Source organism: Panthera pardus, unplaced genomic scaffold (genome assembly GCF_024362965.1).
Source record: "Panthera pardus isolate Hobbes unplaced genomic scaffold, ASM2436296v1 HiC_scaffold_10, whole genome shotgun sequence".
In the NCBI taxonomy this organism is placed as follows: Eukaryota; Metazoa; Chordata; class Mammalia; order Carnivora; family Felidae; genus Panthera; species Panthera pardus.
This window is the reverse complement of record NW_026526655.1, coordinates 110,438,045-110,452,400: the sequence shown is the minus strand read 5'-3', so window position 1 is coordinate 110,452,400 and position 14,356 is coordinate 110,438,045. Positions and strand designations below refer to the sequence as shown.

Here is a 14,356-nt window from a genome sequence, read left to right as displayed (position 1 = left end):
TTGGGCAACATCTATCAAAATTTTAAATGTACATAACTTTTGATGCAGCCTGTCTACACACACACACACACACACACGCACACACACACAATGATTATTTCTAAGAGAAGATGAATGGCAGGCAAATAGGAGTGAATGGGTAAGTTTCTCTTCATTTATACCTCTATACACATTTTGAATTTCATACCATCTGCATATTGTACCTTTTTACAGTGACTCTAATTCAAAATTTTAAATGTATCATACCCTTTGACAAAACAATTCCAAAAATTGATATTTCTCAAAAAAATAAATAAATAAGGTACAAAGATATACATATGAGACTATTCGCTGCAGCACTATTTATAACAGTACAACTTTACAAGCAATGTCCAATATCAGGGGATGAAATAAATGATTGTTCATTCTTTTTTTTTTTTAAGTTTATTTATTTGTTTTGAGAGAGACAGACAGACAGAGAGAGAGAGACAGCACATGAGCCAGCATGCAAGTGAGGGGGTGCAGAGAGAGAGGAAGAGAGAGAGAATCCCAAGCGGACTCTGTGTCATCAGTGGAGAGCCCAACACAGGATTCAAACCCATGAACTGTGAGATCATGACCTGCGCTGAGATCAAGTCAGACACTTACATGACTAAGCCACCCAGGCGCCCCAATTATTGCTCGTTCTTAAAAAACTATGCAGCAATCTAAAAGTACTGACATAGAGCTGTATGTTCAGAAACACAAAGCTAAAACGTATTCAATTAGAAAGGTAAGCTAAAAAATACAAATGTAAACATATATTTCGACATACATGAAGTCACAAAGAGTTATTTCTCTAAGGACTGAGATGAAGGGAAGAACTTTCATTTTTACTTTACACACTTGAACATTCTCCCCAATTTAGTATCTTCTAAATATGTACAGGAGCACATATGACTTATGCCATAATATTTAAAACAAAACTTTCTTTAGCTAGACCAAACCAAACTTCTCACTGGCAATATAAGGAAAAACAGAGGAAAACTAGCATTCAAAAAGGGAATATTTGAAAATGACCATTCTTTTAAACAATAGGTATGTTGGTGTCTAAAAACAGAAAAACTCTTCTGAATTTTTACAACCAACAATGTTGTAAAAGAAATGGTTTAAGTGGATGCTGGAAAACAAAAATGTTTGAATTATCTTTCATCTTTTTATTAATATCACTTGAACAAAGAAAGTAATTATCAATTCTTCTAGACTATTCTTAACTTTGGAAAATTAAGCCAAATTCATTCAAATAAAAACTATGTTTTCATATTTTATTTCAGTAGCTCCATGAATAATAAATTCCCTAGTAAACTACCAGGATAGGTCCTCATTCATAAGGAGACATGTAATAGAATTTAGCCAACACTTTTTATGTTTTTGGGGCTTGTTTTAATAAATGCACTAACAATCAGCACAATAAATAGCTTCTTTTAAAAATATATTTCTGGTCTTTTCAACATATGGTGCTGGAAAAACTGTATACCTACATGCAAAAGAATGAAGTGAGACCCTTACACCATGCACAAAAATTAACTCAAAATAGATCAAGGCTGCAACTATAAAATTCTTGGAAGAAAACTTTGGAGAAAATCTTCAAGACATTGGATTTGACAATGACTTCTCAGCACACCAAAATCACAGTCAACAAAAGAAAAAACAGGTAAACTGGACTTCAACAAAACTCAAAACTTTTGTGCATCAAAGGATGCTATCAAAAAAGTGAAGAAGACAACAGAATGGAAGAAAATATTTGCAAATCACATCTGATAAGGGATTAATATCCAAAATATGTAAGAAACTACACTTCAACTACAAAAAAAAAAAAAAAAAAAAAAAAAAAAAAAGCCTAATTTGAAAATGAATAAAGGACTTGAATGGACATTTCTTCAAAGAAGATATACATATGGCCAATAAGCAAATGAAAAGATGCTCAGTCTCTTTAGTCCTTAAGGAAATGCAAATAAAAACCACAATAGGATACCACTTCACACAAACTAGAATGGCCATTATCAAAATAATAGAAAGTAGGGATACCTAGGTAGCTCAGTCCCTTGAGTATCAGGCTCTTGATTTTGGCTCAGGTCATGATCCCAGGGTTGTAGGATGGAGCTCTAGTCGGGATCTGTGCTAAGCTTGGAACCTGCTTAAGATCCCTTATCCCCACCCCTCCCCCTCTTCTCTTTCCCCAGCTCTCTCTCTCTAAATTAAAATTTTTTTCAATGTTTATTTTTTTGAGAGAGAGACAGAGCGGGAGCAGAGGAAGGGCAGAGAGAGAGGGAGTCAAAATCCGAAGCAGGCTCTAGGCTTTCAGCTGTCAGCACAGAGTCTAACCTGGGGCCTGAACCCATGAACCGTGAAATCATGACCTGAGCCGAAGTCAGCTGCTTAACCAACTGAGCCACCCAGGCACCCCTCTCTCTCTCTCTCCAAATTAAAAAAAATAATAAATTATTTTTTAATAACAGAAATTAACAACTGTCAGTAAGGATGTGGAAATAATGAAATTTTTGTGTATTTGTTGGTAAAAATGTGAAATGGTATGGCTGCTATAAAAACCAGTCCAGTAGTTCCTCAAAATGTTAAAAGATAGAATATCCATAAAATCCAGCAATTTTCCTAGGTATATACCCAAAAGAATTAAAAGCAAAGACTTGAACAGATATTTATACACCAATGCTCACAGCAGCATTGTGAACTAGCCAAAAGGTGGAAACAACCCAAATGTCCAAAACATGAATGGATAAATAAAATGTATATATACATATCATTCCATTTTATAGGAAGGAAATAAATTCTGACATGCTACAACACATATGAACCTTAAAATAAGCAAGACACAAAAATGACAAATATTCTATGATGCCCTCTAGAAGAGGCAAACTCATAAACACAAAAAGCAGGAGAGTAGTTATCAGTAGATGACAGAAGCCAGCAATGAGGAATTATTATTTAATGGGTAAACGGTTGCTGTTTGAGATGATCAAATATTCTGGTGATGGATAGTGGTAAATGCTGCATAATACTGAATGTACTTATTATATCTCTATGCATAATTTAAAGTGGTTAAAATGATAAACTTTTATGCTTTATATATTTTACTACGATAAAAATACTGTGAGAGTGACATTGAGCAGAATGATAGAGTGATGATCTCTGAAAGCCCCTCCTCAAAAAACAAAAAACAAAAAAATCATCAAGGACACTAGAAAAAAATCAATTTTTTTCAAAACTCTGGAAATTAACCAAAGGCTTGCAAAATTCCAAATACTTTTATTCAAAATATGGCTAAATCCTGGTAGCAAAAATAACCTTCAAGACACTTTAACTTGCCCTATTGCTATCTACCTCTCCCAGCTACACAGGAGCCTTGAAAACCAGTAACTCTGAAATAAATGTAAATACCAGCAGACTAGGAATATTCCCAGGTGCTCTCTCCACTTGAGCTGAATTAGATCATATTGTGCCAACAGCTTTTTCCTAGGTATCTTTGTCAAAAGAATCAGGAGCAATTGTTTAATATCTCAGTTGCTTGAAGTGGTGACAAACGTTGGGCTCACATGAAGTGGCAAAAACATAAAAGAAAAAGCTTGGGAATGAGATGTCCATAACAGGTTTTGAAAGGCTCTCACATATTCCTTGGAATCTAAAAGGCCAAATGCACAGTGTCCAGGGATGTGTTTAAGCTCAAGAAAAATCTTAGAAGGCCCTAACGCTCTCACTTCTGACTAACCTGACACTGTTCAAGCAAGAACTGAAGGCTACAACAGAGTTGTAAACTGCCTGGGGAAGGCTCAAGGAGCACCCCAACATGTATACAAACACTCCTGGGGAAAAACAGGAGACTTTCTTAGACTCTCGAATTTAAGAAAATTTCTGTTTATTCATTAGCTGACCAATAAGTTAACAAGCAGAGACTTACGCTACATGGGACAAAGAATACAGACTTTAAAGAATTAGCACGGGAAAGTCACAAAACAACCACTCCAACAACAGACCCTGGTAAGGCAGAGACCCTGATTTCTATAAGTATCACATTATATTAACGGAAATGCCCAGTTATCAACAAAAATTTAAAAGACGTACAAAAAAAAATGACTATATGGCCCACACTAAGGAAAAGAACAGTTAGTATATATAGTTCCTAAAATAGCCCAAGTATTGGACTTACTCCACAAAGACTTTAAATCAGCTATTTTAAATATATCCAAAAAACTAAAGGAAATCCTGTCTCACAAACTAAAGGAAACTTTGGGACTTACGACTCACCAGATAGACTATATCAATAAAGAGAAAGAAATTATGGAAACGGACCAAATAGAAAAACCAGACTTAAACATACAATAACTGAAATTAAATATCCACTAGAAGGACTCAATAGCAGATTTTAGCCGACAGGGAAAAAAAAACACCTCAGTAAACTTGAAGATATGTCAACTGAGATTACCCAGTCTAAGGAACAGAAAGGAAGAGACTTGTGGGATGCTACAGAGTATCAATATACATATCTGTCCAGAAGGAGAAGAAGGAAGAAAGAGACAGTTGTGTAATAAAGAATTTGTCTGGCTCCCTTGTTAAAGTAATCTCTTAATCCTGGAGTTTCCTGAGTAATAGGAGTGGCATCTTTGTTACTCATGGTAGGTCCCTCAGACCATACAGTTTATACTAATAAGGTGACTCATGGTGGGCCTTTCAACAGTTCACACTAATGAAACAATTCAATGAAGGCTGCCCAAGCCAGAAAGACCAACCATGCGATTAGAGGTTTGGGGCTATAGTATCAGTCTGAACTCCGGCAACAGCAAGAGGGGCTACAGATGGAATTCAATTACATAGCCAATGACAATCAATCATGGCTACATAGGAAGCCCCAATAAAAACTCTGGACACCAAAACTGGGCTGAGCTTCCTTGGCTGGCCATACCCCATGCATTACCACACACCAGTGAACAGGAAGGATAATGTATCCTGACTTCATGGGGAGAAGATAACACAATCTTTGTTTGGAACCTTCCCAAACCTTGTCCTATGCACCTCACCCTTTGGCTGGTTCACATTTGCATTACTGTATCATCGTAACACAAATTGTAAGCATAGCATTATCCTGAGCTCTGTAAGCTCTTCTAGCAAATTACCAAAACTGAGGAGGATATTATGTGCCCCTGCATTTTTATCCAGTTCATACTTATTAAGGGTGACCGGGGGACCCCCAAACTTGTGCCCACTGTCTGTCCGAAGTGAGGGCATGCCTGTGGGAAATTGTGTCCTTAAACTGTCAAATTTGGCCTAACTCTGAGTAGTTTGGTGTCAGAAAGTCATTACAGGCAGAAATACTACTAGAAGAAATAATGACTGGTAAGCTCCTAATTTTGGTATTTAAGAAATGTAATGTACTCCAGTAGGAAAACTCATAGTTCCATACCTAGACATAATTAATGACATGTCAAAAGTGAAACACAAAGAAAGGATCCTGAAAACAGGAAAAGAGACTCCTAACCTCATAAGATTAACAGCTAGTTTCCAAGAGAACCCAGAGATCAAATGGCAATGGAATGACATATTAAAAGTGCTAAAAGGAAAAGACAGTCAACCAAGAATTCCATATCCAGGCAAACTATCACTCAAAGTGAAGGATAAACAAACACATTCCCAGAAAAACAAAAACAAAGAATTTTTCACTGGCATATGTAACCCAAAATAAACAGTAAGGAGATTCCCTGAAAATGAAAAGGCACACAAGATAATAAACTGAATCCCTACCAAAAAAAAAAAAAAAAAAAGAGTACAAGTAAATGTAACTATATAGGTAAATATAAAAAGGGTCTGAATGTATTTTTGTTTGTAGCTCTTTTTTCTATTTCACTTATGCGACAACAATAAAAGGCAACGCTTATAAACTGATACTGATGGGCATATAATAAAGATATAATTTGTATGACAATAACAACATAATGTGGGGAATAAACAGAGCTATATAAGAGCAAGGATTTGGTACACTAGTGAAATTAAGTTGGTATAAAAAATTTAACAACTATAGGGGTGCCTGGGTGGCTCAGTCAATTGAGTGACAGACTTCAGCTCAATTCACAATCTTGCAGTTTTCAAGTTCAAGCTCTGTGACAGGCTCTGTGCTGCCAGCTCAGAGCCTGGAGCATGCTTCAGATTCTGAGTCTCCCTCTCTCTCTGCCCCTACCCCACTCACACTCTGTCTCTGTCTCTCCCAAAAATTAAACATTAAAAAAAAAAACTATAAAAACATTACATAAAAATCATAATATACCGTATCAATAGATAAAGGACAAAACGACAGGATCACCACAGAAAAAGAATTTGACAAAATCTAACACACTCTGATGATTAAAAAAATTCAATAAACAAAGAACAGAAGAAAACTTCCATGAACTGACAAAGGGAATCCACAAAAAACCCATGGCTAATATACTTACAGGTGAAAAAGTAAAGCTTTCCCCCCTAACATCAGGAAGAAAACAAGGTTGTCCATTTACAGTTTTTATTCAGCATCATACTAGGAAGTTCTAGCCAGGCAATTACACAGAAGGAGGAAGAGGAGAAGGAGGAGGAGGAGGAGGAGGAGGAGGAGGAGGAGGAGGAGGAGGAGGAGGAAGAGAAGAGAAGAGAAGAAAAGAAGGAGGAGAAGAAGGAGGAGGAGGAGGAGGAAGAGGAGAAGGAGGAAGAGAAAGAGGAGGAGGAGGAGAAGGAAGAGGAGAAGGAGGAGGAGGAGGAGGAGGAGGAAGGAGGGGGAGGAGGAGGAGGAGGAGGAGGAGGAGGAGGAGGGAGAGGAGAAGGAGGAGGGGGAGGAGGAGGAAGAAGAGAAGGAGGAGGAGGAGGAGGAAGAGGAGGAGGAGGAAGAGGAGGAGGAGGAAGAGGAGGAGGAGGAAGAGGAGGAGGAGGAAGAGGAGGAGGAGGAAGAGGAGGAGGAGGAGGAAGAGGAGGAGGAGGAGGAAGAGGAGGAGGAGGAGGAAGAAGAGGAGGAGGAGGAAGAAGAGGAGAAGGAGGAGAAGGAGGGGGGAGGAGAAGGAGGAGGAGGAGAAGAGGAGGAGGAAGAGGAGGGGGAGGAGGAGGAAGAGGAGGGGGAGGAGGAGGAAGAGGAGGGGGAGGAGAAGGAGGAGGAGGGAGAGGAGGAGGATGAGGAGGAGGAGAAGGAGGAGGGGGGAGGAGGAGAAGGAGGAGGGGGAGGAGGAGAAGGAGGAGGGGGAGGAGGAGAAGGAGGAGGGGGGGAGGAGGAGAAGGAGGAGGGGGAGGAGGAGAAGGAGGGGGAGGAGGAGGAGGAGAAAGAGGAGGAGGAGGAGGAAGAAGGAGGAGGAGGAGGAGGAAGAAGGAGGAGGAGGAGGAAGGAAGAGGAGAAGGAGGAAGGAGGACGAGGAGGAGAAGGGAGAGGGAGGAGGGAGGGAGGAGGAGAAGAGGAGGAGGAGGAGGGGGGAGGAGGAGGAGGAAGGAGGGGAGGAGGAGGAAGGAGGGGGAGGAGGAGGATGAGGGGGAGGAGGAGGAAGAGGGGAGAGGAAGAGGAGGGAGGAGGAGGAGGAAGAGGAGGGGGAGGAGAAGAGGAGGAGGAGGGAGAGGAGGAGGATGGGGAGGAGGAGAAGGAGGATGGGGAGGAGGAGAAGGAGGAGGGGGAGGAGGAGAAGGAGGGGGGAGGAGGAGAAGGAGGAGGGGGGGAGGAGGAGAAGGAGGAGGGGAGGAGGAAGAGGAGGAGGAGGAGAAGAGGAGGAGGGAGGAGGAGAAGGAGGAGGGGGAGGAGGAGAAGGAGGAGGGGGAGGAGGAGAAGGAGGAGGGGGAGGAGGAGGGATGAGGAGGAGGAAGAAGAGAAGGAGGAGGAAAAGAGGAGAAGAGGAAGAGGAGGAGGAGGAGGAGGAAGAAGAGGAAGGAGGAGGAAAAAGAGGAGAAGGAGGAAGAGGAGGAGGAGGAGGAGGAGGAAGAGGAGATGAGGAAGGAGGAGGAAAGAAGAGGAGAAGGAGGAGGAGGAAAAGAGAGGAGGAGGATGAGAAGGAGAAGGAGAGGGAGAGGAGAGGAAGAAGGAGGAGGAGGAGGGAGGAGGAAGAAGGAGGTGAGAGAAGAAGAGAGGGAGGAGAAGAGAAGGAGGGAGGAGGAAGAGAATGGTGGAGGGAAGGTGAGGAAGAGAATGAGGATGAGGAGAAGAGAGAGGAGAAGAGGAGGCGAGGGAGAAGGAAGGAAGTGAAGAAGATGGAGGAGGAGAAGAGAGAAGAGAAGAGAAGGAGAAGAAAGAAGAGAGGGGGAGGAAGGAGAAGATGAAGGGGAGGGGAGAGAAAAGAAGCAGAGAAGGAGAAGCTGAAGAAGGAGTAGGAGAAGAGGAGAGAGTAGAGGAGACGGAGGGAGGAGGAGGAAGGAGGAGGAGGAGGAAGAGGAGGGGTGAAGAAAAAGAAGAGGAGAAAGAGAAGGATGGAGGAAGAGAAGAGAAGAGGAGAAGGGAAGGAGATGGAGAAGGAGAAGGAGAAGGAGAGAAGAGAAAGAGAAGAGGAGAAGGAGAAGGAGAAGGAGAAGGAGAAGGAGAAGGAGAAGGAGAAGGAGAAGGAGGAGGAGGAGGAGGAGGAGGAGGAGCAGAAGGAGAAGAAGAGAAAGACATCCTGATTGAAAAGGAAGAATCAATACTATGTTAGATGACATGCTTTTGTCATCATGTGTAAGATGACAATATTTTCCACATAGAAAGTTTCAAAAAAAAAAAAAAGGCTATTAGAATAAAATGAGTTCAACAAGATTGCAGCATATAAGATCAATATGCAAAAATCAATTGTATTTCTATTCACTATCAATGAATGATCCAAAAATTAAATTAAGGAGGCACCTGGGTGGCTCAGTCAGTTAAGCATCCAACTCCTGATTTCAGCATGTATCATGATCTCATGGTTCTGTGATTTTGAGCCCCACATTGGACTCTATGCTGAGAGTGTGAAGCCTGCCTGGGATTCTCTCTCCTCTCTCTCTGCCTCTCCCCAACTCACAAAGTGTCTCCCTCCCACCTCCCTGTCTCTCAAAATAAACATTTTAAAAGTTTTAAAAATATTAAATTAAGGAAATAATTCCACTTATAGCATCAAAAGGACAAAATACTAACAAATAAATTTAATGAAAAAAGTGTAGACTCCTTCATTGGAAACTACAAAACATCACTGAAAGAATAACAAGACCTAAATAAATGGAAATACATCCTGGGTTCATGGGTTAGAAAATTCAATATTGCCAAGATGTCAATATTCCTCAAACTGATCTACAGATTCAATGCAATTCTTATCAAAACCAAACAGTCCCTTTTGGCAGATACTGACAAGCTACTCCTACAATTCATAAAAAAAAAATGAAGGGGACACAGACAAGCCAAATAATCTTTTTTTTTTTTTTTTTTAATTTTTTTTTTCAACGTTTTTTATTTATTTTTGGGACAGAGAGAGACAGAGCATGAACGGGGGAGGGTCAGAGAGAGAGGGAGACACAGAATCGGAAACAGGCTCCAGGCTCCGAGCCATCAGCCCAGAGCCTGACGCGGGGCTCGAACTCATGGACCGCGAGATCGTCGCGGGGCTCGAACTCACGGACCGCGAGATCGTGACCTGGCTGAAGTCGGACGCTTAACCGACTGCGCCACCCAGGTGCCCCCAAATAATCTTTTAAAAAAGTAAAAAAGAGAAAGAAAAACCCAAAGTTGGAAAATTCATACTTGATTACAATGGTAGTCAAGACTGTAAGGGGGGGAAAAAAAAAAAGACCGTGAAGTATTTACATAAGAACAAATATATAGATGAATGGAAAACAAGATAGTTCAAAAATAAATCTATACATTGGAGCACCTGGCTGACTCGGCTGAACACCTGACTCTTGATTTCGGCTCAGGTCATGATCCCAGGGTCATGTAATCAAGCCCTGCATTGGGCTCCACACTCAGTGTGGAGCCTGCTTAAGCTTCTCTCTCCCTCTGCCCCTCTCCCCTGTTCATGCACTTTCTTTCTAACAAAATATAATAAAATAAATAAACCGATACGTTAATGTTCAATTTATTTTTGACAAGGGTGCCATGACAATTTAATGGGAGAAGAGTATTCTTTTCAATAAATAGTATTGGGACAACTGAATATCCCAAAAGACATCCAGTTGCATGCCAAATTGGATAGGATAAAAAAAAAAAAAAATGTGGACTCCTACCTCACACCATATAAAAAAACTAACTGAAAATACAACCAAGAACTAAATTTAAGAGGGAAAACTATAAAACAGAAGAAACACAGGCATAAATCTTCGAGGCCTAGAATTAAACAATAATTTTGTACATACGGCACAAACAGCACAAGGAACAAAAGAAAAAAAACAAATTGGACCTAATCAAAATTTAAAACATCTGTGCTTTAGAAGACACCACCAAGAAAGTGAAAAGACAAACCATGAAATTACAGAAAATATTGGCAAATCCTATATATAAGGGATTGGTACCCAGAACACATACAGAACTCATAACAGTAACAAAACAAGTAGCCCAATTAAACACAGGCAAATAATTTTAATAGACATTTCTCCAAAAAAGATATAAGTGCTCAATAAACATGGGAAACAAAGCTCAACCTTATTCATGTTTGAGTAATGCAAGTGAAAACCACAATGCAATACCACTTCATACCCAATAGGATATAATCAAAGAAACACACAGTATCGATTGTTGGCTAGAATGTGGAAAAAGTAGATAGAACCTGCACACATTGTTGGTAGCAAAGTATAATGCTTTGGTGCTGCCCCTTTGGAAAACAGTCGAGCAGTTCCTCAAACTGTTGAAAACAGAATTACTACATAAATAGGCAATTCCACTTCTACGTAGAATGGACACACAAGACAAATAAGAACATGTCTACACAAAAACTTGTGTTTGATTGTCTACGGCAGCATTATTCACAGTAGCCAAAAAATGGAAACCTAAATATACATCAACTGATGAACGGATTTTTAAAATGTGGTATATCCATTCTAGGAACTATTATTTGGCCATAAAAAGAAATGAAGTACTGATACATGCTCCATCAGGGATAAACCTTAAAAACATTATGCTAAGTGAAAGAAATCAGACATATAAGACCACATATTCAATGATTCCATTTATATTAAATGTCTCAAATAGGCAAATCCATAAAGAAAATAGATTTGTGGTTGCCAGGGGCTACTGTAGGGGAAATTGGGAGAGTGAATGCTACAGTGTGTTGGATTTTCAAGGGGTGGTAATAATATTCTAACATTAGACAGAGGTGACAGTTGCATAAACTCTATGTATACACTAAAAACACTGAACTTTCCACTTTAAAAGATTGAGTTTTATGGCACATGAATTACCCGTCTCAGCAGTAAATGTGTGTATGTGTATACAAATATTTGAGTCTTTCCTAAGTCAAAATTCCCTACCAGTAAAACAAATGTCTCTTAGAAATGCTAACTACTTTAAAATGTTTTAAACAAACATTTAAACATTTAATCTTGAAAACAACAAACTTAGCTGTTTCAAATACAATGCACAAAGTCTCATGAATATTCTCAATATAGCAGAACTTGCTGGGAGTCTACAAACCAACTATAAGTGGTGTATGAAAAACAGTAATACTTACAGAATGTTCTTGCTTACTACAGAGACTACAAAAACATAAGCAAACCATTCTCTTTCAAAATCAGCCTTGAAATACCACTCACCAAGTATACTGCTCTCTGGAAAAAGGTTGTGGTCTCCAGGATTTTGTGCATTGTGATGGTTTCCAACTCATCAGGATCTAGCTGTTCCTTTTCAAAGGGCATTCCGTTGAACAGAACAACAGGCAGTGGACCAACCCCAGTCTGCTCATAGTAGCCTCTCGCTTCCTGAAACACAAGGGACCACAAACAACATGTTTTGTCCTTTGTGAGACAAACAGAATAAAGCATATTTTTCATACATACGTGTGCTAACAAAAAAAGCAAAATCAACAGAAATATAGTTACCAAGAAATAACTAAAAACATTAAAAAAATGTCAGAAGTGACATAGTTAATATCCTACTGGGTAATCTGGAATTGAATTATTGAGTTTTTGTAAAACCACAAGCCTTGCCAATTAGAAAGTAATTTGGGGGTGAGGGTACTTTGAAGCTGTCCAGGCTACCAAACCTTAATTACGTATACTATAGCTAAGATTGTAAAAACACACCCTTTAACAAAGATGGAGACACTGTATCTTGGCTATCCAAAGCAGTAGCCACTAACCACATGTTACTACTGAGCACCTAAAATTAATTAATTTCCATTTTAAAAGCCACATGTGAGAAAAAAAAAAAGCCACATGTGGCTAGAGGCTACATAATGCACAGCACAATGACAGACTGCTGTAAATTATGAGTGCTCCTGTGCAGACAGCCTGAGATGAAATATTTACACTCCAATCTAAATTAAAGAGGATCCGTGTCATTAACAAAGAAATTACACTTTTAAAAAACAAAACAAGGCTGATGGGAAGACAGTGCTTAAAAATTTCTCCATAATATACTAAACCTCATCTTCTTCTAAGACAAAAGAGGTTCCTTTTCAGGGAAATGCCAGGCCAACAAAAAGGCAAACAAGCCTACAATGAAGAGTCTTCTCTGATTGTCAATATAGGTTCATTCCCCCTAGATACCAACCACAGACCCAAGACTAGCTTGCCAGAGTAAAACCCACATTACTATGCAAGATGTAAAAAGCATTCCTTAAAACATTCTTGTTAGACATCTTTTAACTGATACTTTCTGAAAATAGTAGAATTATATATAGCCTCTATTGTAGATATCACAAATAGAAAAGTACTTCAGCTGGATAACTGGTAATCAGCAGCAGCAACAGACTGGTTAGTTTCTAATCAGATCTGGCCACAGTAGTATCTGATGGGACAGACTTACCAGATGGACTCTAATATGGCACAAGGAGAAAGGCCTTCTAGGTTGATTCCTACCATTTCTATCTACCATAGTATAAACTTTTAAAATTTACACTTACAAAATTCTTACCATGTTAATTCTGTTCTTTGATGTCTCAACTATTTCGAAGATATTCATCAAAAACTCAATTCTAATATACTCTGAGTTTTGAAAATAATCCCCCCAACAAAACAAAACAAAACAATACCCACATTATAACTCTAAGCAACAATAAGTGACACTGGTTTTCTCTGGAAATGGCAACTAAGTGAAAATCAGGAGAGGGACATGTTTTGACTATATACCTTCTTTCCTGCAAAGCATAAATAACTTACCAGACCAAATAACAGAATGTAGCCTAATTACCAAAAAGCCAAACTTAAAAATTACATATGAGAAGTTCTATCAATAACTAAAAATGTTAACTATAAATAATTTTAAAACCTTAATAATTACAGGTAAGGTCTTATGAATGAGCTATTCAAATGGTAACAGATTAATAAGGACCCAGAGTTAACATAGCAAATGCAAAACGTCTTTATGTATAAGGTAGAAATTAAATATCATTATCTTACTACCTTGAAAGATACAAATATACACCTATAGACTATCTTATCTTCAGTTTATAAATTCTACTTTAATTGTACTGCCTAGTTTTAAAAATAATTACAACTTTCAAATACACAGAGGATATCATAGCTTCAGATTTATAACAAAACATACAGAAATTTATAAGTGTAGTAACAACTGCTAAATGAAATCATTCCTCCTTTAAAAAACTTTCAAAAGAATCTTCTCTTGGGTTTTTTCATATGCGGAGGTACAACTCCTACACTTTTGAAAATCTTATTAATCATTAGATTCTTAGGACTTCTGGGAATCTCACAACATCCCTGTCATGAAAGTATATGTTTACCCAAGCAGCTGGGAAACTAAGTGGCATAAATACAAAGAAGATGATCTGCTTACATGGGAAGGGCCTCTAATCAGTTCTTTTCTTGGAAAAGAACCAAGTCTAAGGAAATTACTGAGGAGCTAGGTCTGTTATACATTTATTTGACTCCTCAGTAAAATCAAGATTTCAACACATGTGAAAAATATCCTTTTTCCCAATATGTCTAATATTTTTCAAGAAAATACAATCATCCACAATAAAAAGACAACTATATACTGCTTCTTCGTAGGATGAGAGAAAATTAAAGTGAAACGTTTTCCAGGTGGGGGGATGGGTGAACAGAATCACTTATGATGAGCGCCAAGTAATGTATAGAATTGTTGACCCATTATATTGTACACCTGAAGCTAATATAATACTGTATGTTAATTACACTTGAATTAAAAAATTTGGAGGCACCTGAGTGGCTCAGTCGGTTGAGCATCCAACTTCGGCTCAGGTTATGATCTCATAGTTCATGAGTT

General features: G+C 38.9%; 1 protein-coding gene across 2 annotated transcripts in view; it reads right to left on the bottom strand.

Annotated features, from left to right (window-relative positions):
• Window positions 1-14,356, bottom strand: part of UGGT1 (UDP-glucose glycoprotein glucosyltransferase 1) — a 108,517-nt gene that overhangs the window by 45,741 nt on the left and 48,420 nt on the right. For both annotated transcript variants that reach the window (XM_019469494.2, XM_019469495.2), the window contains exon 18: window positions 11,707-11,871. In XM_019469494.2, coding sequence (XP_019325039.2) covers window positions 11,707-11,871 — 165 coding nt within the window. The remainder of the gene's footprint in view (window positions 1-11,706; window positions 11,872-14,356) is intronic.